The 25,486-nt window shown below is 44.7% G+C and overlaps 1 protein-coding gene across 3 annotated transcripts in view; it reads left to right on the forward strand.

Moving 5' to 3' along the window:
- The window catches only part of ST3GAL1 (ST3 beta-galactoside alpha-2,3-sialyltransferase 1), an 89,515-nt gene extending 78,474 nt beyond the window's left edge, over window positions 1-11,041 (forward strand). The window contains exon 8 of one of the 3 annotated variants that reach the window (XR_010883266.1): window positions 1,534-1,603. Coding sequence is in view for 2 of the 3 variants with exons in the window: in XM_067290133.1 (XP_067146234.1) it covers window positions 10,422-10,538 (117 nt within the window). In the remaining variant the exon portion in view is untranslated. Of the gene's footprint in view, window positions 1-1,533; window positions 1,903-10,421 lie in introns of those variants that run through there. The other 2 variants (XM_067290133.1, XM_067290134.1) reach the window with 2 other exon arrangements.
- The last annotated feature ends 14,445 nt before the right edge of the window (window positions 11,042-25,486 follow it).

Below are 25,486 nucleotides of genomic sequence, written 5' to 3' on the forward strand. Positions count from 1 at the left end.
AATAAGCTAGAGACTTAAAGATGTGTATGGATTCAAAGGGTGCTTTGACCTTTTCCTAAGTCTAAGAGCAGGTAATACTAATGCCACCTGTGAGAAAATCTAGTCTTTGGAGTGCAACTGCACCAAGCTAACTCAATTACTTGTTCTTCCCAATTTCTCATCCCGCGGTTAACCCATTGGGGTCAGGTAAGATTACCACTTACCATTAGCAGGAATGACATGATCCAAACAAAACAAAACAAAACAATATTAAAAAAGGAGTTTCTTCAGAAGCAGTGCAGGCAGGGGCAGTTTACATGCTCTTGCAGAAGCTTCTTCTGTATTCGTAGTGAAAGTTCCAGTGGAAGTTTAACTCCTGTTACTGTAGGAGCTGGAATGATTTTTTTAAACCTCCATTTCCAACAGCCGCGGCAATGAGTAATCACTACCTTGCTGCGGCTGTGTTTGCTTCCTTCCTTGTGTCGGCATACCACCTCCTTCCCCAAAGGTATGTGCCGTCCCTCCAGTGGTAGCTACCTCAACGACGGCTCCTCCTGGGCCAAGGAAGATTTGCTAGTTGTCACCCCTTGCGAGTCTGGCCCATGGGTCTGTGATTTTACAGCTAAGTGGGGAGATCCAACAGACATAAGTAAATGAAGCTGGAGCAATGTTATTTTTTTTATTTCTTGTAATAAGCAAAGGAATGGGAAATATTTGCATGTATACAGAATTAATGGGTCTCTGAGCAGTGAAGTGTGATTAACTGGTTTCAGTCAGAGCTGGGGATCTAAGTGCCTCATTATCTGTTTCATTAATGGCTACGACTAATATCTGATTAGTGTCTTGATTTAGCCAGTAATGAGTTCTCCATTGATGGAGTTTTCCACTGGGTGACAGTGGGAAGGGAGAAGGAGGGAAGGACCCAAGGGAATCCAATTACCAAGCTTACGGGCTCCTTGCCATTGCGTTCACCGATGCGTTTATCCTCCCTGCACCCGTGCAACCAGCCCCTGCACACCGTCGCGGACATACATGTGGGGCACCAGGCACACACTTGTGGTGTGCCAAGCACGTGCAGCCCACCCGCACGGGAGGACCCAGTGCTGGGTCACTGGAAGACAAATCGCCCCAGACTGAAGGTGCTGTCCCCCTAGGCTGGTCGAGGGTGGAAGAGTGGGGAAGGGGGCAGAATTTGGCAAGATTTCTCACTTTAAGCCCTTATTGAAGGTATGTAAGAAACACAGGGAAAATGTATTTTTCCTGAATGATTCTAAATAAGAGTCAGGATGGAGTCTGTACTGGGAAAATCTCAGAGTGACCAGGGAGCTGGAAATATTGGGCATATATATGGCACGGAAAGCTGCTTTTGATCTGTTTTTTTTTTTTTTTTCTCCTTGCATAAGAAGCAAAGGATGCAATAAATGGCTGGAGATGGGGAAGGGGGGGAGAAAAACTGGACAGAGACACAAAGGTGCAGCCGCCTTAACAGGGAGCACTTGGACAATGCAGCAGAGTGATTTGTTTTCTAATAACTTTTAATAATTTCCCCACTAGAGCGTGCTATTTTCCTGTTCCCATGAGTTATCCGATCACTTTTGGAGCTCATAACCCTCCTGCACCAGCGCATGTCCCATCAGAGGGGACTTCTCAGAGCCGCTTGCCTCCTACCACTACTGCTGCATCTTCACAGACATAACGCTCAGGATCTTTTTGCCAGGTCTGTCTACTTCGGTACCTGGATGAAGCCTAGCTGAGAGTTGCAGGTGGGAGCCCGCTGATCATGGAAGGGATGGGGAAGCATGAGAAGGGAGCTGAAGTCCCTTAAGGCTTCACACCCTGAGGGTTTTTTGCATCAGTGCTCAGTTATCCCTACTGTTTTTCTCTCCTGCTTTGAGAGGCAATGACACTCCCAGCTACGCATGTGCTGTCTTTTGTATTGATCTTGTAGCAATGGTCTTAATTACAATAAAAGACAATTATTCTTTCTTTGAAATTTAATTCCCTGGCCAGGAACAAATATTCTGGACTCTGGGATATGTGGTAATGCTCAAATATTTTTATCTAGAGGTGTAAAAAGCTTTAGTTATGGCAGATCAAAGGGTTGGGTAGGATCCTTTGCAGACCATAAAGGCTACTCAGCTGTTTATAGTAAGAATTGCATGTTATGCTACCAGTATAATTAACTTGTATAGTTTTGGATTCGTTTGCTCTCAGCTGTAGCACCCAGATGTTAAATGAGAGACAAGTATGTTGCAGAAAACAATCAATACTGCAAATTAATTAACTGGATTCAATGAAAGCAGGAGCCCTATTTGGCTGCTAATTGGGAGCAGAGTGTATGACCATGCCTTAGTTGTGCTCGAGAGCCTTGGTGAGGGGGGAGCCGCATGGCCCACTTGGCCAGATGTCAACTGGGGACCCAGGAGTCCTGGCTCCTGCCTTGGGCTCTGCAACAGCTCTGCTGGGTGACTATACAACGTCACATCATCTCTCTGCTGCAGGGGAGCATGAAACCTTATCAGGGAATGGCACTGGCTGGGGCACACTAGCATCCCCCCCTCATCTGCTCCGGCATCCTGTGCACCCCTTCGCATGAACCCCAAGCTGCCTGCCACTCTCCTCGCGGGAGGAACCACATCTGCCAAGTCCCAAGAGACCTGAGCATGGTGCAAAACGGTCCAACCATTTTCAGCACACTTGTCCCACACGGGAAAATGTGCCTTCCGCGGCATTGCCGGGCCTTTCCCCAGGGCAAGCATGGCTGCAGTTCAACAAAAACAGCCAGTTTTCCTTGGGTTTTAGCTTGGGATTACAGCTTTGTGAACTGATCCAGAAGAAAACTACCCTAGCAAGGAAAAAAGTCACAGGCCAATTATTCCACAGTCTGTGCTGTCATTGGGAAGTGCAAGAACAGCCAGAGAGGGTAGTGAGCAGGACTGCATCTAAAACAGCCCAGGTACTCTACTGCTGATGGATAAGACTCTCACCACAGGAGGAGGAGGATCGATTAAATATCAGTTCACCCTTTTGGCAGCTTTATTTTTACAAATGCTTTGATTTTTTTTGATTTTTTTTTTCCACAGGTGCTTGCCTCTAGGTAGGCAAGACTTGTAGGGCGAGATAATATCCCTTGTGCTTTTTCCCTCATTTGTGAGATGATGTCCTAAATGACGTATGATGGTGTGGTTCTTCAAATACCCAAGCAATAATGTTGGTTTGTACTATACTCTCCTATTTTGGCTGCTTGGGACAGGAACAGAGAGGGTGCCACTGCCATCATGGTACTGCACAGGGCAGTATTTGGCCTCAAGGAGTAGTTTATGTGGATGACTAGACTCAGGTGATCAACACTACCCATAGTCTTCTAAAAGGGTCTAGCACATTCAGTTTCTCTTGCTGTTAGTGGAAGTTGGTTGACTGGATGTCAAGTGCAGGACTGAGCTCAGCAACCTTCACTTTTAAACTGTGTACAAGTGCTGCATCTGCACCCTGAAGTCAATCAGATTATTCCATGTGTGTTTGCCTAGAGTGTCTCATTACATACAAAAGACATAGAGCCCTTGTAAACCAGGAAGCTGATGAAGTGGAGCTGGAGGAGTGCCTGCCTGGGTTGCTCAGACTTTAAGCAGACTTATCAACTACGTTTTTTGCTTAAGCAACTGAAGCCTCTGTCCCTGTATATGGATAGACATGCGGTCATTCTGCTGGCAATCTAGCAAAAGACACAGCACTTTGTTAATTGCAGTGTCAAAGTCAATCTATTTTCTTCCAGTTCATTGCTGTTCTGCAAGTGGCAAACATAGGGGAAAAAATCTCTCCAAACTATGCTCCCACCACTGCCAGGTTTAGCTGCAGGGAGACATACCGTGATTTATTGACACCTCCGACTCAAATACCCATGGGAGCCCCAGACTAATAGCTCTGCAAGCACAAGATGCCCCTACAACAGGTTTCCTTCATCCAGGAAAAAAAATTGTATGACCCAGAGCCTGATGCAGGCTGGCCTGCCCTTGCCTCATCTCTGGACCGGAGGCTGAGAAACATGTTCCACAGATCCTGAAGCTATATGGGATCTTCAGCCTCTCAAATGCCCACGTGCGGAAGGAAGTGTGGTACGACAGACACTCAGGATAGTTTTGAAAGGTTAGAGGTCCTTCATGTGATTTTCAATCTCTGGGAGGATAAGAGAGGTTGGACACTTATATGGGTTTAAAAATTCCCCTGGATGTAATTGCCAGGCCAGAAGAGCATGATATTCACTTTTTTTTTTTTTTTTCTTGTATCATTGCAAGAACATGACATGGTATGACAGGACACTTCCTGCAGAAAATGTCCATATTTTTCAATAAAAACTGGGAGTGAATCAAATCTGATTCCACAAAACAGGAAGATATCAATGTGAAATTAGATTTCAGTTCAGAACTCTGCCAGTAGACATCAGCACAGCACTGCTTAAACAGCAAGGAACATCGGAATGGCCATTTTGGACCAGAATGAAGGTTCATCCAACCAAGTCTCTTAAGAGTGGCCCATCATTGTTGTTTGGAAAGGAGTAAAAGAATATGACCAGACTGATCTTTCCCTTGGTAGAGCCTCCCAGATTTGGGGAATCAGGGGTTTAGGGCTTTCCTGAGCCAGAGGTTGTAGTTAAATCATCGTATTCAGAAGACCCTTTTGAACCTATTCGTCATTTATTGGTCTGGGCATTTTCTTTTTTAATTATTTGTGCCTTTGGTATTCATTGTATCCTGTGGCAGTGAGTCTCATGGTTTAAATATGTGCCACTTGAACAGCTGCTAACTTCAGTTTTAAATTTACTATCTGATCATTTCATTAGGCAATCCAAGTTTTGAATATTGTGATATTGATACAGTGAATAATTGTTCCATTTCATCTCTTCTGTTGAATATTTTCATAGCCCCCTCATCATTCCATCATCATCTTTTTTATTTGTTATTCTTATTCTTTGCCCATCTCTGAGATGTGTGTGGCCAGTGTGGTCCTCCACCTACTCCAACAACTCCCACTTCACTGGCCAGATCCTCACAACTGACCGCAGATGATGCAGGACTACAGGCCAGTGCAAAATTCACTAGCCTGGTTTGTGGATGCTGTAGCCACTACTGCTTCACACAGCTTTCATTTGTTTTTCAGTGTCACTGTAGCTCTGCCTTAGTCATAGCAAGCAGTCCACAAGTAGTAAACCCAAAGCAAGTAGAGGAAGGGTGTGCTGAGTCCCTGTGATGAGATTTTTCCCTTGTGAGTGTACACCCCATTGAGAACAATCCTGCCTAGGTCACTAAAAATTTACCTGTGTTTTTTAGGGGCAGCTAGAACACATTAGGGTGACTCTGCTCACCTACATGTGCATGAGTAAGGCTAAGCTGTTTGCCCACAGCTTCTTTTGCTGTAAGGGAAAGAGTGGTGATGCTCACCTCACCAATTCTGGACACCAGTCTCAGGATGAAACAACTCACCCACCATTATCTCCCATGGGTACATCAACACTGCTGATACATCTTCTCCTGGGGGTTGTATTACCCACATCACTCAGGACTAGTTCCCTCTGGCAGACTGACCATATCTACACTGCAGAGAACTTAACCCTGCTTCTCCTCTAAATCCCAAGTGCTGTTCCTGTGATCTAAACAAGAATTATCATTATATTTTAAATAAAGGTATATGAAATAATGTGAGGATGCTGCAGCAGCCCATTAGAGTGGGATTTGTATGGCACAAAGCTGAATGTATATGTTGTATTCCTGGAGGTGGTGTGAAGGGAGTGCTTGAGAGTGCAGTTAGCTGGGAGCTGTCGTTTAACAGAGTAGGCAAGTTTTTGGCAATGCTATGCTATTATATAAAATGTCAAGTCCCATTCTTTGAGACCAAGGGTGCAGGCACACGATCGAGTATGTCTGTACAGCTGAACTCTCTGTGTCTTAAAAATATTGGGGTGGCTTGATCCATACTGCCTTTCAGGAACAGTTCTTGGCTTGTGCTGTGCCCCAGGCTGAGCCTGGGTGTTCTCTGGGAGCGTATGAGATGCCATGGGCTAAAGCTGTGTGGGGGAGTACACTAAAACTTAAGCAGTACGGACCATCTCAGGACAGTGCTAAGTCACAGCTAGTCCCTAGCGTACTTGTAGACCCTGTGCCCTGTTCTCCGCAATAGGAGTGGGCAATGTGTCAAGGAAAATGCTGTTTGAATTGGACATGAGTCAGATACATGAGCCACAAGAAGACTGTGATGGACAAGGCACAACATCCCTCTGCAGCTCTGAGAAGGACCAGTGCTACTCAGCACCTGGATTTGTTGTCTTTGCTCCTACACACAGCTCCCAAGACACTGGCTCACTTTAGGGGATTATACATCAAGGGCAGTGCTCATCAGCATGGATGCACCAATAAATAAGGGAGGTGAGTGCTGAGGTTGTACCCCAGCTGACCATCAAGCCTATTAGTGCTTCAAAACTAAACCTTTCACATCCAAGCTCCTTTGGATCTGTGATGGATTTGAAGTCCCTGCTCTAACCCAGGACAGTCCTGTGCCAACTTGAGGCCAGGTCGGAATTCTGATGATCTCGGTTATTTTGCTCCTATGTTTCAAACTTTTTCCCCACCTTCAGGCTGTCATTGTCTTTACATAGTGGACACAACATGAGGAGCTGCATTTGTTTCTTGTGGTAAAGAGGAGGTTAAGGGTCAACCTAATTGCAGCCTACGACTATAGGAAGAGAGGTAAAGATAACCAAGCCAAACTCTTTTTAATAATTACAAATGTCATTAGAAGGAAAAAAGATCATATATTGCAGCTTGGGAGGTTCAGACTGCACATTAGGAAAAGACTTCTTTTTTCACTAGAAGGGTATTGCAGCAAGGGAACAGGTCAGCCAGAGAAGTGATGGGATCTCCATCCTTGGAGGACATCAAGACTTGGCTAAACAAAGCCATGGCCAATATGATCTCTCACTGGGGATTCTTACCTGGACTAGAGAACGTCCAGAGGATCCTTTCAGCCAATGTTTCTAGGAATCTCTGGTGAACTTCAGATTTGCAGCATTTTTCTGTAAATCAGTATTCTTGTGTCTGTTTGCAGCACTGGGATTATGTGTGGGCAGGATGTCTCTCTGGGAGTGGAACAGCTCCATTAAGCCAGCTGGAACTGTGGAGCTTTGAACAGAAGACAGAAAGATTTCCTTAAACCCATCAGCAAAAAGTCTCCAGAATCCAGCTGTTTCAGGACAGACAGTATTTTGCAGGAAGAGCAGAAATGTTAATGTGCTTACAACAGCAAGGGTTTCCTCAAGGCTGATACAAAACAGCTTTAGCTCTTAGTCTTTCAGCTACTTGTCTCCTTTGGTTACAACCCCTTCAGACTGTCCTCTCCTCTGCAGTCATACAACATACCAAAACCAAACCCCTAAACAAAACAAATTCATCAGCTTTGTAAACTGTATTTACACGAGTCAGCTGAACTATCCATTACATTCCAGCACAAAATAAATTGCCATTGTTGGCATTACCCAGCATCTCTTTCTCCATGGATTTGACTTTCTGGACCACATTTTATGGATTTATGAAAATGTCATGTGGCATTTATGGAAATGCCATACCCTGCCATCCTTTCCCTGTTCAACTCTTTGGGCCTGAATTTTATCTGATGTATGTGTGATGTTTGGCATGGGGGAACCTGGGCCTTGATCGGAGGTATTTGATCTGTTCAGTAGCCAGGAATGAAAAGACCCAGCCAAAGCTCTCTACCAGTCAAAATTTCTGCTGCTTCTTAACAGCATCCTAATAAATCTTACCACACATAAAACACGCATAAGGGCGACAGGTTGTCGCTAAGATAACAGAGAAAAAGACTGTTTTCTTCCTCATTGTTATAGCAGGAGTTTCTAGGAGGTTCAGTAATGGAGTGTCCACGGTACCGGGAGATATACAAACTTTGAACAAAAAATGATTCCCATCCCCAAGAATTTACAACCTAGGTAAATGGTTAGCATGTCTACTATGTTACCAGGAATAGTCAAAGAAGTATCGTTTATGATAAGTTTTGAAATTATCTTATGTCTAGTTGATATACAAACATACATACATATATAGGTAGATATAGATAGCATCTCCACATACACCTTTGGGTCTGGATTTTTTTTTACATATTTTCCCAAACTTTTTGTTTTTCCCCCTTCCAAAATTTTCGCAGTGGGGGAAGAATTTTAAAAGTTAGAGAGAAAGAAAAAACACCTGGTTTTACAACATAGCAAAAAAGCACTGAGGCGAAGTGAAAAGTTCCTTGGAAAAACTATGAAGGCCCATTTCCCTTTTGAAAGAATCCACTTCTGTCAAGAGACAGTATAGCAAGACTGCTTTAAGCATGGGTTTAATAGATTTCATGCTATGAGAGTTTTTCTTGCTCTGTAGATCAGGTATTAACCATTATCCAAATCCATTCTAGAATTTACCTTGACTAGACTGTGTCATGATTATAGTTATAAACTCATACCTTACATATCGCTCACAGACTTGGTTTCCAAGAAGGTCCTCACCCTGCAAGGCTAACTTCTTATGAAAATTCATACGAACAGTTCCACTGACATCAGTCTAAAGCTGCTCGCGTGATGCTGGTCTGATCAGATCCCATGTCAGCCTGAATTCAATTTAGGACATGCCACAGAGACTACTGAAGTCACTGGAAAATATTTCCATTTTATTCAGTGGGTTTGGATTAGCACTGAAGGTGATGTCTGTACCAGCAAATAGAACAAGTCATGGACTTTTCCCTGGCTTTGATGCTAAGTGAGAGAGCCCAGCTCACATCTACACAAGCAAATGCTTTTAGCTGCAAGTATCAGCTACGGACTCATGGGAAATGTCTGGGAAGGTGCTTGCTGTCCCAGACAAAAACCAAGCCAGCAAATGTGCAAGCAGTTAAACAAAAGGGACAACTGTGGGCCAGTGCTTCAGTCTGGACATTGTTTTATTTATCAGGATAGACACAACCCAAGACAGCCCAAACCTGATGACAGGCTATGATGACTCCTGGCTGTGGAAAAGATCAGCCTGCAATGGTTGAACAGAGCCTCCCCCTGTTTACTGCCATCACCAACACTGTTCTTCCCCAGAACAGAGCAGGTGTTGACCAGATATTGTTAGTTTTGGCTCAGAGAGTAGGTCTGGCGTTTCTTCTCTTCCATACACTCAGGAGAGATGAAAAGTAAATCCTGCATGCATTTGCTTTTCCACTGGACAGTTGGACTGGAACAATGGAAAGTGATTTGTGCTGGAAAATAATTTTAAAAAGAAAAAAATGATCTGAATGTAAAATGGGGATAGGTAAGGGAGGGCAGGTCATGGTACACAGGTTAGCAAAGTAGCTTATCCAGCTTAAAAGTTTTGCTGAGGAGGTGGGTGTAGATGCTATATCAAAGGGTATGCAGTTTCATGGTTTCATTCCCCCTTTCGTACAGAAAGGATCACTCCTCTCAGAAAAAATTCTGTTCATTTAATAGCACACTTATAAAACAATCTGTGGTAAGACAGCCCTGAACTGCTTTGGGGAAGGGAGAGGGAGCGAGATAAACTCCCCCATCTGGCCTGTGACTCCATCCCCAATTAAATCCATATCAGTCTGACCTCAGGAGAGAGCTACAGGTTCACCGTTCCCTTCCCGTGTCACCTTCCCTTCCCCATCATCTCCAGTGCGTCAGCTCAGCCTGGCAAAGACCCACGGATGCTTTGCTGTCAGGCAAAGCAGGGAGCGCAGCAGGACCTGCAGTGGGAGGTCCCCGCCGTGTTTGCCCAGCGCTGGTCCCGGCTGTTGGTTGTCATTGACCTTGGCCAGATAGGAGGTAGTGAACTGAAAGCTGAAAAGCCCCCTACTCCGTTCCTGGTACCCTGTTCCCTGCAGTAGCCTCAGGGAAGGCTGTTGCTCGTCAGTTTGTTATCGATCGATGTTATTTACAGCAGTTGTAATTGCAGAGACAGAAGCTGCAATTAGAGCAATGGGAACAGCATAAGCTGTCACCCCGCCATGGTGGCAACAAGAGGAGGCAAAGCTCCACTGTGGGAGGGGGCAGAGGCAATCCAGAGATCGTCTGGTCAGGAACAAGGTGCCCGGCCTCCAATTTCCCTGTTGTGAACCATGTCTGCACAGAGACCACCCCATTTTCCTCACCTCCATGGTGTGGTCTTCACAGAACTGAGACATCTCTGAAACGTGTGGGATGTTCAAGAGCAAGCAAACCCCTGAGAATTGAGCAAAAAGTGTTAAGCCAAAATGGTTTTACTGAACAAGAACAGCCTAGGATCTTCTTTGTTAACAGCTAAAGAAGCAGGTTTTAAGCCAAATGGCTTACTGAACAGAAAAAAAAAAAAAAAGTTTTATCTACAGTATTAGAGCTCCAGCCACTCTGAAACTTAATTTTTCTTTCCTCTTCCCAGTCGAGGAAAACCAGACCTGCTGCAAGAGAGCAAGACTGCAGTGGCGTGAGTATGGGCAGGGAAAGAGGAGAGGGCAAAAAGAGAGGGAGCAAGACCTGCCCCTTTGGGCAGCAATGAGACGTTGGATTGAATCACCCATTTTGTGTAACTTCACCCTAAATACCAAGGAAAAGTCTGTGCAGCTGCACAATCACATCATTTGACACAAGGGCAAACTGCAATTGCCACTGGTCCTGAGGGGCCCAGATCTCCTCTTTTTTCCCCTAGTAAATCCGTGCCAGCGCTAGCACTGCTCTTGCTTGGTAGTTCCAAGGGCAATAACTAAATCACGGGAGACTGCAATATGGTAACAAACACAATTAACAGATTACGTTATCCTGGTTCCAGCACAGCAACCTCTCCTGCTCTTTATGGTCTTCTCCCAGAAGGGCAGCAGCATAGACAAAGACACATGACATATGTACAGCCCCATTTATCCTGTCCCTGTCCTGTATTTTGGTCCTGATTCTAGTCTCTTCTCTGCTAAAAGCTGATGAAATCCCAACATGTCTTTGTTCTGATTTTTCCCCCCTCCCGTTTTTGAGATGTTCTGAAAAGAATTCTGTCAGCAGGAAAATAAACAGGACGTTACTCTTGATGGCTTTCAATTGTATTTTTTCTTTCCCTGATGTCAGCCCCTGGCAGAGGGGGGAAAAGAGGAACTCAGGGCCATCAGAGAAGCTTTTCTGGCACAGATGAGCAACCTGTGTGCTGCCAAACTCTCCACTATTGTTCAGCGTGCACCCTGCTGTTTGTTTAGGACCTGGAAAATAAAGCCTTACTGTGAAGTTGTTAAGAAAAAAATTAAAGCAGTGCATAGCAAAGGTAGGTCAAGCAGCAGAATGAGCCGGTCCCAGCAGTGGACATTTTGCCTTCTGTGACGGCTAATAGCAGTGAATAAGGATGGGTATTTTTCAATGGCTGTTGTTGTTTTCAGCTTAATAGCATGGGGTATTAACAGAGACTGAGCAGAAGTAAACTAAAGCCAAAACCAGAAAACTGCATCCTTTCAGGCTCCGTTCACAGGGCAGATTTTAAACCTTGAGACGCAGGTGGGGTTCCCGAGTGGCCCAAATCCTTGGTGACCTTGGAGGCCCTCCTGGGCTCGGCTCTCCATGGTGGATCTTTTATGCTCCCACCAGTGCTGACAGTCCTCCTCAGCTGGAGGGCCTGTCTCTGCGCTTGCAGTGCTTGGAGCTTCTGCTCCTTTCTTCAGATTTACCTCCTCTGAGTGAAGCAAAGGTTTGGGTGTTGTGGGATCAGTTCCTTTCCAGAGCAACTTTGACTGAACTCACATCGCATTACTTAGACATCTTCATTAAACTTTGGAAGGACTTCTTCTGGAAGGCAGAGCTGTAATGCTGCATTCACACCACACATTCAGGGCTTTCCTCACATTCCTGCAAGAGTTCAGGACACACCAGCCAGTCATTATAAAGAAGAACCAGCTTCTCAGGCAGCTGAGATGAACCCCTAGCTACAGGGGTTATTGCCACCTTTCTCCTCAGTCTTTATTTCATACATGTAACAAGCAAACACATTCTCAGTTAAACCAAGTAACAGGCTGCAATAACAAGTGACAACATCAAGGGAGAGATATTGCTTGAGGTGACACTCCAGACTGAATGGAGCTGGTTGGGCACAGAAGGGGCAGCAAGCCTCTCCAGATAGAAGAAGCCAAAGAAGACATCTGAAATCACTCTTCTTCTTTCCTGCTCACAGATGAGAATCATCCCATTTTGCAGCCTGCCAATTATATTGCATTGCTTTCACTAACCATGACTGCTCTTGAAATGTCCGAGTCTCCCATTTCCATTCCAGCCCAGATTTCACCTGTGAACATAAGCATGACCATACTGAGACCAAAGGCTCAGCTGTCCCAGCTGCTGGTCCATAACAAGTGTCCTGGGCAGATCACAAAGCAGGCCAATTATTCCTTCTAGTCTCTCTCAATGTGCTTGTTGCACGTTGTGGAAGAGGTTATGTTTTGTAATCACTAACCATCTTGTCCTACATGGATTTCTCTTGCTTTTTGGACTCATTTATGCTCTAATGTTGCAAGCATGAAAACAGGTCTGAATTCTTCCCATCAATAGAGGGCAGTGCTGTCCTCATTGTCACAGCACAGGGGCACGTGTTGAAAGAAGAGGTAAAGTGTAATATTTGTTATTAAAGGTTGAGGCCTTTTTTTGGAACAACTCTGTGTTTTGGTCTCCTAGTAAACCATCTTAAGAACCACTGGGGTTACAAAAGCCAGGAGTTAATCAGTAACTCAGATGTTTATCACCTGTATGTTTAACTATTTATTCCTCCCTTGCAATACTTGCCTGTTTTTTATCTTCATTTAATAAGTAACTACTGGGATGGGGAATAAATACACCTGTTCTCTCAACAGAACAGGGCTTTCCTATGGTAGCCATTTTGACTACAAGCAGCTATATCCCAAATTCGTTGATACATAGAAATGAAAATCCAAGTGTTTTTAGAAAAAAATAAATCACCCCTGTAAGTGCAGACCTGTCCTCCCTTGCCTAGTCTGGCAAGTTCCTGGCTTCAGCACCATTCTATAGGTTTGCCTCTCCCCATATGCCCCAGCAGGCTTTTACCCTCCAAGCATTTTGCATGCTCTCTTGATGCTTTCTGTCATCCTTCTCTTCCCACCTGCCTCCATAGAACCACAGAAAAAAATTGGGCTAGAAAGGATCTCTGGAGGTTATCTGCTCTATGGATACATCTTCCCCCCACTCTGTCCCAGTGCTTCCACTTACTGAGAGAGGAGCAAGGAAGTGAATCAGTTTTGTCATACGGTGAGCTTTGAATCAGGTACTTTCCATAGGGAAGGACATGGGACTGTTGTTCCTGGTTTTGTCATCACCCCCTGTGTGAATGTGGGCAAGTCAACAACTGCGTCTTTGCATGTGTAACCTAAAGCAGTGCTGTCCATCTCTGAGCGCTGCAATGGTAAATCAGCTGAGTATAATGTGCTGGGACATCTAAAAAGGAACATTACTAAAGGGAAGTAAAGTATTGCTATCTTCTTATGCATCTCTTCCAGGGAAAGGGATGTACTGACCTCTCCATGCCCCTTCCCACCTTATTGCTCTGATTCCTTCTGGCAAATTTCTCCCCCAGCCTTCACCATGTCTGGTTGCTTTGCTATGTGTGTGTTCAAAATGCAGCTCTTAAAGTGACTGTGGAAACAGTTCACCATGCCAAAACTTTGTACATATTCAGAAGCCACTCTTCTGAGTACTCACAACAACATGTTTTACCAGGTTTAACTCTTCTTTGCCCAGCAGAAGCACTACAGCTTCTCTCTTTAACTGGCTTCCATCTTCACGGTTAGGGCTGCCTTTGCCCCAAAACCTCCACTCACCTGCATCACCTCCAGCAAATAACTAGGCTGTGAACATGGGAATACCTAAAGTAAAAGCCAGGAGCATAAAAGTAATTGAGAGTAGCAATGCTTCTGTGGTCTTCTCGGTGATGCTGGCTGAGTCTGAAAGCACACAGCTGGATGCCAACAGATTTTAAGGGAGTGGTTCAGGGAGGGGGGGAGAATGCAAGGATGGGTAGATGGACATCTTCTTCCTGTGAACTGAAAAAGCCTGACCACAAACATCAAGAAACAACAAATTTGGAACTCCACAGGGCAAATTTTGTGGTTGTTTTTGAGAGAAGAACTATCTTGACCTGGCAATGATGTTATTAGCTTTTTGCTTCCCAGCACTGATTTTAAATTTCTCCTATCTCTTTCTGGCCTCTGTTAAATGCTAATTAAAGCCACCTACCACAAAAACAGCCCTAGGTTTATAGTACTATTTATTAAGCTGCCTGAAAAGCACTAGCTCCTTAATGGGACAAGAGAGAATAATATTTTCATATGTTATCTTTTTTTTTTTTTTTTTTTTTAACTCTGTCAGTTAATATGCAGTCAGCCTTGCAGCCTGGCTAGGTCAGGAAGGCAAAGGTAAAGAGTAAACACAATGGAGACAACTCACAAAAATGGGGTCAGTAGTTTTCCATTTGTCATTTGCTGGAGGTAGACTAGTAATCTGGTCACAGAATACAGATAAATAAAAAATAAGTGGAGCACAGTGCTCTGCAGTATAAACAGAAATTAGGCTCCACAGAACGTGCCAAGAAAACCTTTGACCCCAGTGAGAAACTAATGGAGTTGCATGGATTGATCTTCCTTAGCGTGCTTCATACGGGGTGCCCAAATGACATGCAAAGACATTTGTCAAGCCGAAGAGCGTTTTCTAATTAAATATCCAGGTGGCACTTCACTGAACTGAGGTATCCAAACTCAGATCAGCAATTACCTTCTTGTTTGCACCTACCCAAAACCATGCAGACAGATAAATTTACCTTACCATGGTGCCATGGTGCAAGTGGCTCCCTGCCAGTTTGGGCTGGTCCACAGCAAGTCAGACAGGGTGAATGCAAGACAGGACAAAAGTATTTGAGCTGGTGTGTTGGCCTGTTTGGGTCGGTCACCTCACTCCAGTGACAACAGAAATGTCTGTCATTTGGTAACAGAAGCCAAGGCTGCTCGAAAGTTGTGCCTATTGCCCCTCTGCAGAACATTAGCAGCCCAGTCTTAAGTGACTGCTGGTGTGTTTAACTGGGGAGGCTTCCAGGTCAGCCCATCGTGTCCAGGCTGGAGCTTGCTGCGAGAACATCTGCAGATCATCTCAACAGAGGGGCGGCCATTCGTGAGCTGCCCATGCAGCTGCCTCCCTCCTTGGGGTACAGAAGGAGTGGGGAAATAGCAGTACTTGGGAGGGAGAACTCCTGGTGGCTGGTTCTGCTTTTCCGTAGTTAAACTGTGAAGACCTGCAGGAGGAAATGAACAGAGCAGGAGGGAGGACCTAGCCCAAGGGTTCAGGGAAACTACAGGTGGTAACCACAGGCTACAGGTACCCTCCAGGTACCCAGAACTGAGCATGAAGCATCAGTCCTCCTGATGGCTGGGAGACACCAGCAGATAAAACAACTAAAATGTTGCCCTACTCAGTGGTTAACAAGTGAGTCATGCCTTTGTACAGGTCTATGCACAGTCAATTAGCTTTCCTGAAACTGATTCATCCTTTCTCTCCCGTTTCTGATATGTCATTACTTCTAGTGGATACCTTCGGTTGAGTCCTTCAGGTGACATCCCTGTGACACCCTGACACAGTCAGGGTGGAAAAAAAACCTTCCTCTTAAATCTGTGGCTTTTCTTTCAGTGCCTGTTAAAATGACCTGCAGGATGCTCTCATAGGAGGTAGGAAAATGGCTAGACGACTGCAACAGCCAAGGCTCGGGATATCTGCAAGACAGTAAAGCCCCTGTGTCTCAGTTTTCCCACTTACAAACTAGATGTCCTTCCATTGTAACCTGTTCTGAAATCCTCTCTGATAAGCAATGTTCACAGCAAAACTGTATGCTATTGGTACATATTTCCTGCAGATCGAGCTAATCCGGTGTGCTTGGGAAGTTACACTTCATGGCTTGCCCTGCCTGCAAACAGGCATTCTTTTCATTTGCATTTTAACAAAAGACATTCTTTTCCAGGAAAGATGATGGTAAAGAACATATCAATGAATTCTCATGTAAACAAATCACACCAGACTGATGGTCAACGGATTTGGCCAGAAGCACCTTTTCATGGCCATAGACCTTAACTCTTGAGAACAATTGAGAAGGAAAGAGGGAGGATGAAAGACAATGGTTCAGCAGAGGCGATGAGGTGTTTAGAGTGAATGCAAGTTTGAACAAGCCAAACAGCATTGTTTTCCTTCTAGCACTAAACTTGGAAACATCACATGAAAGGTGCGTGTTGCGGGGAATGGGTATCAACCACGCGAATGAGACATGATGGACGTGCTTGCAGGGAAATTCACAGATCTCAGAGTCAGCTGCTGATTCATCACCAGGATTTGGAGAGGTTAAAATTTCACCTTATTTTCCTAGGACTACACAGCTCAGCCTAGAGCCCGCCAAGCCTAGCAAGATTTATAGTCTGTTAATGTTCAACTTTCTCTGCACTTTTCTCCCTGTTTCCTTCCCTGTACTACTAACATTGCTTTATTTCCAGAGAGCTGAAATAAGAGCCTGGGAGAACTAGACAATCAGACAACACAGAATCACACAGAATCACACAGAATCGCTGAGGTTGGAAGGGACCTTTGGAGATCATCTAGTCCAAACCCCCTACTCAAGCAGGGTCACCTAGAGCACATTGCACAGGATCGCATCCAGGCAGGTTTTGAATATCTCCAGAGAAGGAGACTCCACCACCTCTCTGGGCAACCTGTTCCAGTGCTCTGTCACCCTCACAGTGAAAAAGTTTTTCCTCATGTTCAGATGGAACTGTCTGTATTTCAGTTTGTGCCCGTTGCCTCGCGTCCTGTCGCTCGGCACCACTGAAAAGAGTCTGGTCCCATCCTCTTGACACCCTTCCTTTAGATACTTGTACACATTGATAAGATTTCCTCTCAGCCTTCTCTTCTCCAAGCTAAACAGGCCAAGCTCTCTCAGCCTTTCCTCATAAGAGAGATGCTCCAGACCCCTAATCATCTTTGTAGCCCTTCGCTGGACTTGCTCCAGTAGTGCCACATCCCTCTTGTACTGGGGAGCCCAGAACTGGACGCAGTACTCCAGATGTGGCCTCAGCAGGGCTGAGGAGAGGGGGAGGATCACCTCCCTCGACCTGCTGGCAACACTCTTCCTGATGCAGCCCAGCAGACCATTGGCCTTCTTGGCCACAAGGGCACATTGCTGCCTCATGCTTAACTTGGTGTCCACCAGCACTCCCAGGTCCTTCTCCGCAGAGCTGCTTTCCAGCAGGTCAACCCCCAACCTGTACGGGTGCATGGGGTTATTCCTCCCCAGGTGTAGGACCCTGCACTTGCCTTTGTTGAACTTCATGAGGTTCCTCTCCTCCCACCTCTCCTGCCTGTCCAGGTCTCTCTGAAAGGCAGCACAGCCCTCTGGTGTATCAGCCACGAAACAACGAGTTTCCAGTTCACACCAATGCCAGACACAGAAGTGGAACTTCCCAGCTATGCATTTACATAGGACTCCAAGGACTCTACTAGGAGTCCAAAAGCTGGCATCTGGAGATCATTGTTCCTGATAACCATCTGAAGGGCATTTCTGGGTCCAGTTTTTGTTGTCTTCCCAAGATTAGACATTCATCAGATCCCAACCCTCCCCAGTCCTCAGTTTGATTTAAGCCAAAGTGGATTCTCAGCAGAATCTCAGCATTAGCCTTGCCTGGGACTCTAGGTACACTCACAAATGAGACCTGGCCTAATACAGTCTTATTGTTTCTTGCGTACACTGCCCCCTGAGCCTGGTGCAGAGCCCTCAGAGTGCCCTGTAGATTCAACAGAGCTTTTGCCCATCATTCCTGTTCTTGGAGATGCACAGTGGGGGTATGCAACACACATGTACACACATGCACGTGTACACATGCCAACACACAGGGATTTCTCACGAGAGTTCTAAAGTCACCATTTCTCCTTATGCATCAGTATGAAGAAAACCACAAACCTAGACCCAAAGGAGATCCAAAATTGGGGGCCTCTTGTCATGTCCTCCATGACAATTCTCTGATTTCCCAGGTGCCCTTCACCTTCTCTAACATCAGTTTGTCTTCCTGATAAACAACGCCCACTCCCTCCTGCTAAGTGGTTCCCATGAAGCTCTGTAGGTTCTTTATTTCTTCTGTTTTAAAACTCTCTGTACTCACATTTGTCCCCTGAACTTATGTGGGAGATTTTTTTGTCCTCCAAACTGCCTTTCTGCTTGCAAGTAAAGAAAAAAAGACTCAGGTGATCTCTTCATACTACCTCAAATGCGGGTAGAATGAAGTCACCACGTTCAATGACTCACCTTGCTGATCTAGCAGGGATGAGACACCTTTTTAGTCATCACAAAACATCAAGATACAGCAGCTTCCTCATACCAGAACCATAGCAATAATCTATGCAGTGCTCATGTACTAATACCAAAAACAACACAGAACAACTCAGAGCTAAGGGATTAAGAGAGTTAGGACTATTCAAGTTGGGACTCTTAAACCATTTCCGAAAGATTCCAACCATTAAGTCTGCAAGCCTGCTTTCAGGTGACAAAACTATCTGTCTGAGCACATGACAAAGGTGAAAAGAGGACATGATCTTCTTCCTAAAGAACCAGGATACAGGCCAGTTAGCCAAATATGAATTTTACAGTGTGTGTTCTCATGTCTCCAGCTCTACTCATTTGTAAGTTGAAAGGAAAATAAATGTTCTTCAGATGAAACCAAATTATTACCACTCTTGCTGTTGGTCTCCACTAAAAACCTTTCTTATTGCAAGGCAGAGATCCTGTGTGAGTTGGGATGGGAAGTCTAGGCCTTGTGATCAGACTGGTTGAATGACTGAATATTACTGCAAATCAGAAATGACAGTATAAAACTCATTAACGATCAGTGGAACCCAGACTGAAGCCCAAGTTTCCTCTTTGCTATACAAGCACCCAAATGCATAATTATAACATGAACTCCACTGAAGAAGAACCAAATTCAGTAAAGCCCGGGCGAATGAACTGTATTAGCCAACTATCAGCACAAAATCCAGTGAGCAGAACTTTTGTTTTGACAACTGGCATCTGAGGAGCTTCTCAGTTGTCAAGTGGTTTTCCTCCTTTTTCTCTTCATTTTCTTTCCTTCCAGTTTGTTTCTTGAATAAAGTAGTGCAGGGTCCTGTGCACTAGGCCCAGAAATCAGTGTCAGAAAAGTCACTGTAATGTAGGAGTCTGATTTCTCTTAAATAATCAAGTACTTTCCGTCTAAATTCTTCCTGAAAAGGGTTTTTTAGGAGAGTAAAAGCATTCAGCAGGGTTAAGGAAAGCATCACTCTGAATCAGCATTCCCGACCCTGCTTCTAGATGCCAGGTTTTCCCAAGACAGCTCCAGACCTAATACACTTCTAAGGCCAGGCTCCTGACAGCTAGCTCCTAACAAAGTATTTCACTCCTACCTCTGGATAGCAGTGCTGCAACAAGTCCTTTAAAGAGCATGGAGAAAGGAAGGTCTTTCAGAGGCTATCAAGCTGAGCTGTCTTTAACATATTCCATATTTCAGTGACGTGTGTATGAGAAATATATTCTTCATCTACTGCAGAATTCAGGAAACATTGGGGTGTAAAGATCTATACATGTAGCCTGGGATACTGTAAAGGACCTATGAATATGAAGGAACAGATGCTTCAGGAAATTACCATATGAATCCATGGCATGCACAATACCATACAAAAATGCCATTTATGAAGATTATGTCATTTTTGTGGAAACAAAACCTGCCACAAATGGGCTAGAATAGCAATATTCAAATCCTTCAGAAATGCAAAGCTTCCCTAGTGTTATTTGATAGTATCCTGACCTCTTTGCAATGTAAATACTCTCTGGGAGGATGAAAGCTATAAAATACAATCTCAAGTCTCTTGGTTTCCGTTGAGAGTCCCAACTAGGATTAATTTACATTCCTGTAAATTGTAAATCAATGACAGGCAAAGAAATGTTTAACCTTCAGCGTAAGGAAGCTGCAGGTTACCTGCACTAGCTGTTATCTAGCAAGTAAATCTTGCCTACAGCAAACTTTCTAACAAGAATTTTCTGGCTGCCATGCTGTTTTTCCTGTCTTCAAAGAGCTTCACCCAAAGAAACTGAAAAGCTGTGTCAGGAAAAAAAGAAATCCTTCTTCCCCACCCTCCTCTATGGGTTTGCTTTCCTTTCAGACTCTTGGGGGTCCCCCACACCGAGTCCTGAGTAAGGCAGGACAGATTCTACCACACCTTCTAGCATGGAGCACCCTACTGAACCAAGCTGTGACTGAACAAGTCAATTCTATGGAGACTGAGTAATGCACTAAAGAAATGATGCAGTGACATGAAATCCAAATCCTGGCTTTCTGCCCTCGCTGACAGAACTCCAAGGGACATCAAGAGGAGGTGGTTCTCTGCTGTGAGGAAAGACCAACTCCTCTGTATGCAATATCTTAGCACACCTCCTGTGAAATACATAGCAAGAAGGTAAAACCCTAGCAGACATTTCAAAACCTACTTGCAAGTGTATAATTTCCATTAGATCTTATGGGTTTTATACATGGAGATCAATCCTTTGAAATTTAATTTTCTTCAGGCTCCAATCCTTGGCCTCCCTCCCAGGGGCTTTGTTTCAGGCCTTTTTCTATTAGAAGCAGGTTGAGCCTCACCAGCTGAGGACTAGGCTATTCCCTTCAGGATTCCCTCAGACTGAATCCCTACTGCATTCCTGAAATATTTTTTGTGTGACAGACTTATTCTGGGGTCCATCCTGCCTGAATATGTAAAGGATTCCAATCTTATCTGGTATGATATATGATATGCTACCTGCCTGTACTCTCCTCTCTCTCGTACTTTACCTAGGAGCTCCCAGTCTTTCAGAGCAGCTAGGAAAACGCTGGTGGTGCCACAGTACCTGGGGCAACACCTTTCTCCAGCGACTGCTGCCCGCAAAACCCATTAAGATGGGGCATGTCCTCGCCAGAGTAAACTCTTAATACAGACCACCACAAGCAGTCTGCCAAGGATGGAGTCCCATCCCTATAAGGGCATGTCATTAATAATTAATAATTAATGATTAGTGATTAATTATTAATTATTACTTAATGTTTAGTAATTCATGATTACTAATGATCTTCTCTGAAGTGTATAGGAGAAACAGTCTTTTCATGGCATGGCGTGGGAGAGGGGAGTTTCTGCGTATGCACACGGTGGGAAGTGTGCATACACTCAGCACCTGCGACAGACCTCAGGTGCTACATGGTTGTGATTATAACTTGCTGGGAATCTTCTGAGAAAACTTTGTCTTTCATGGGAAAACACACAGGCACATAAACTCAAAACATATTCTAGGAAAGGGTGACTAAAGAATTTACCGATTCAGACAGAAGTGTCAAGAAAAAAACCCTTCAACTTCGTCTCAAATGCATTTTTTGTTTGTTTTTCTAAATGAAAAATTCTGGATTCCCTGTTCCAAATGGACTTCTGTTTCATAAGGCAGAGTTGCTTCCTGGAGTTGGGGTTGCTTTGGGCTACACATGGGCTGGAAGCAACCCTCAAAGATTAAGAAACCCAGGGTCTCAGGAGCTCCAGTGCCCTTTTCTCCTTCTGGATTTTGGCCAAGGTCTCAGCACTGAAATCTTGAGGTTTTCCAACCTGGGGAACTTCTGGATACCAAGTCAGGGTCTGAAGGGACAGGCAAGAGGAGCATTTTTGTGGAACAAGTGTGGAGCAGGCACTCGGTGTGGAGCTGGAGGAGGAGGAGGACCAGACTGTGCCTGGTGTCACCGTGAGGTCCTGTCTCAGCCCGCCCTGCCCTGTGGAGTGGGAACCAATGGGCGGGACAGTGACGATGGAGTGAGGGATGGCGGGAAAGGAAGACACAGCAGGGCAGGGTTCGGTATACTGAGGAAATCAACCTTGCAGCTGCGTTTGAAGGATGTTGGAACAACAAAACTAGACTGTGAGACAAGGAATGTAAGGAAAGACGTCTGTTATTAGATCAGCGCACACAGCTGGAAAAGGCATACAGTGTTTCTGGACAGCGGGCCCTTCTCCAGGTTACTGACATGCCCACAGGCTAACATGCTTTGTCCCAACTCTAGCAGGTGGAAATATTTCCTCTTCCTACAGAATTTGACTCACATATTTGAAGACCTGCATGGATATCACATCACTTCTGAAATGGCACTCTGCCATTCGGAGCTTCAGAAAATCCGGAGAGCAGTTCTCTATGTGGCAATGAACACCCCAGCATGTCTACATCTGAAGTCTTCAGCAGGTTTGCTTGCTTCACATATTCTGTGGTTTGGGGGCTTTTTTTCTGTGTTTATTTTGTTTTCCCAAGCATGCCAGAAAAGTCAAACAACAGACGCCCACTTTAAAACATAAAGAAATCTTCTAGTTCTGTTCCTCTGCAGGGAACAAGGGAAAAGGAATAATTTTCTGGGCCCCAGGGATGACTCTTCTCTCTGTAACCTGCCTGTCTGTCAGTCATGTCCAATGATAATTCCTCTTTCAGAGGAATACAAAACCTGAAAGATAGCTGCAGCTCCAGCGTTTCTGTCCCAGCTTTAGCAGTGTTTTCAAGAAGCAATCAAACAATCAGTCTAGTAAGTAGATCTTGTGCCTTGCTTTCTCCCACTCACGCTTACCAGATCCAACAAAGGATATAATAATGTTCATTGTTTTGGTTAAAAATAACACAGGGGAAGTAATACTTCCCCTTGACCGAATCAGCCTGAGGCAGCCTTTTTTTAAAGAATGGTGAATCCTGTTACAGGACATTTCAGCTTCTGAGAAATGCCAGTGCAAGATCGCAATAAATGTGTGTCTGCTCCCATCAGGCCTGTCAGCAAAGGTCAGTGGACAGACCAAGCAGTTGCCTAGGGTTTCAAAATACCAGCAGGCAAGTGTCCTTCAGGAAGGGTTAGCTTTGGTCAGACCCTGATGATTTGGACAGAATGACAGAGCCCCCGGAGGCAGTGCTGTCCCAGTAAATGGTGCAGTTAAGCATTTTGGTTGAACAAGTGGTGTGGCCTTTTGGTTACAGGCTGATTATGTGTTTGCATTGTGGCAGGAGCTCCAGGCACTGACAGATATGAACCTGGCTTCTGCCTCAGGTCTGAGAACATCTGACCTTATTTCCTCCTCTGTCCCTTCCAGACCAGGTCCTGGGATGGCAGAGCCAAGTTCCCACACTGGCGGCTGAATTCTGGTATTTTGAAATCCACCTTATAGCTTTTTTTTTTTTTCCTGTTATCTTGCTCATCCTTCTCAGTTCTGTTATTGCACAACCATTTGTGTTTCAATGCTGAACAACATGAACCCTGCACACAGCTCTATTCTGCAAGCTGGGATGGTTGTTATTATGGCCACTATTAAATCATAAAGGAGAGATAAAGGCATATGTTTCAAAGCAACAAAGGAACAGGATGGCAAATGCATAGAAGCAGCTGGGTATTTACCACATATTTATAGACAGATTTTCTTATCTAAAGTCAAATTTGCATGTTTACATTTTTAACTCTCATAAATGCTTGCGAGCAAAAAGCAAAGCACAATAAAACAGTACTTAACTTCAGGATGGAGTTGACCAAGCTTTGCCACACCCCAAGGCAGATTGTATGGAGTGTGTTCAAGAGTTCTCTTACCTTAGTAATCTATTACAAATGATAATGAGAATTTAATCAATAACTGATTTCCAGGCGGCTTTCACCAGACATCACTGATCTTTGTTCAAGCACATGACTGGTCTGAGTAAACACGTGCAAGGAAATAAGTCCAAGTGTGGTAGTAGATCAAGTCTCCTGAACAGTAGCAGAGAAAGTAGCTTGTCTCCTGGTTGGCACCAGGATTGAAGGTCTAATTCTGGAGATATGCAAGATGTAATCATCAGCCACTTATTCCAAAAGGAGGAGGCTCAAGTCTGTGGTTAGCCCTGTCTCCTTTGTGAGTTCGGTCATAAGTCTCAGTCAGCTCCCATTTCTTGTGCACAGGCGCTTTGGGAAAAGGCTACAAACAAGCATCTTGAAGAAGAGAAGCTTACCTCTCTTAGGTGTTCATGCAGTATGTACTCTCGGTTTAGTCTGAGATGGGCATCAGTCAGGCAGAGACATTACATTCCCTTCTCACTTCAGGTCATTACTTCCCTGAGCTGCTATGTTAGTTCAGAGCACTGGGACAAATCTCCAAATCCAGCCAGTCTGGACCAGGAGAAATTTCTATCCAGCGCTGGGGATGCACAATGTGCTGGGGCTATTTCATGCGAGAAAAGCCCTTTGCAGCAGGATATGTCCTCATGCCCTAACACAGAAAACTAGTGCTTGGTCCGAGCTAACAGTAACAGAGAGCCCTGAGACTAGTTACAGGGCATGCTTTACATGGCTTGGCCTCCATTGTTGCAGGCTACCCTACATGTATGAGTACAGACAGAAACTATTTTGGCTCTGCCAGTTGTTTTTCTGACTTCCATCGCTTGGTTGCTTGGTTCCCTTGCTTGTTTTTGCTTTTTTTTTTCTCCCCCATGACCTACCATCCCCCCCGCCATGGCACTATTCCATGCCGTACTCACTGTACACAGGTAATGTTCAAACCCCCCCATTTCCAGTAGGATGCAGTGGAAGAAGCACTGGGCTGGGGCCAGGAGGCATGGGGAGCTGCTGGAAGCAGCTCTCAGTGCATGCTCAGACTGCACTTGGAGCTGTAAATCTCAAGCTTTACGTGAAAGCCCCACAGACTAGAGCTGCTCATGGAGATGGGCTGTGGGGTGGCAGTAATGGAACAGCTGGAAAAGAGTGGAGAGATGGAGATGCACTGAAGAGTCTTCCCTGTGATCTCCACCATGGAGTCCTCCTCAGTGTGTGATTTACTAGTTTCTGTCCTTACAAAAGTAACCAATACCAAATAAAAAAATTGTTTAATCTTACAAATGCTCAAAATAAAGGGAACTTTGGGTGTAGGTGACCTTTTCTCCCAAAATCAAATATATACTTCCATAATGCTGAAGTGACTTTTTCATTTCTTTACCTTGCATTAAAAGACTTGGCAAGGTGTTATGTAAAGGACTTGTTGCATAAACATCAGTGATTCACCTTCTTCATGAACACCATATCCCCAACACTGGGAAGCCTGGTAAACTGAGTTAGATAATGTGTAGCAATATCTTGCAACTGTATTTAAAGGATCTCTTGTATAATTGCATCTTGAGATGGGATCTATGCTTTGGAAAAAAAGGGAATGCATACATACATGCATACATACATATATATATACATATACATACATACATACATACATACATATATATATATATATATTCCATTGAGAGAGTGTAACTTGTTGTTACAGGTTTACTTTAGAGTTTAGCCAAATGTGGGGTGTGCTCCATCACACTGGTGATGGAATCAGGTGTTCCTCAGAGGTAATCCTGTGTTTGAGAGTAGAAGAAAC

The sequence above is a fragment of the Apteryx mantelli genome, chromosome 2 (assembly GCF_036417845.1).
Source record: "Apteryx mantelli isolate bAptMan1 chromosome 2, bAptMan1.hap1, whole genome shotgun sequence".
Classification (NCBI taxonomy): Eukaryota; Metazoa; Chordata; class Aves; order Apterygiformes; family Apterygidae; genus Apteryx; species Apteryx mantelli.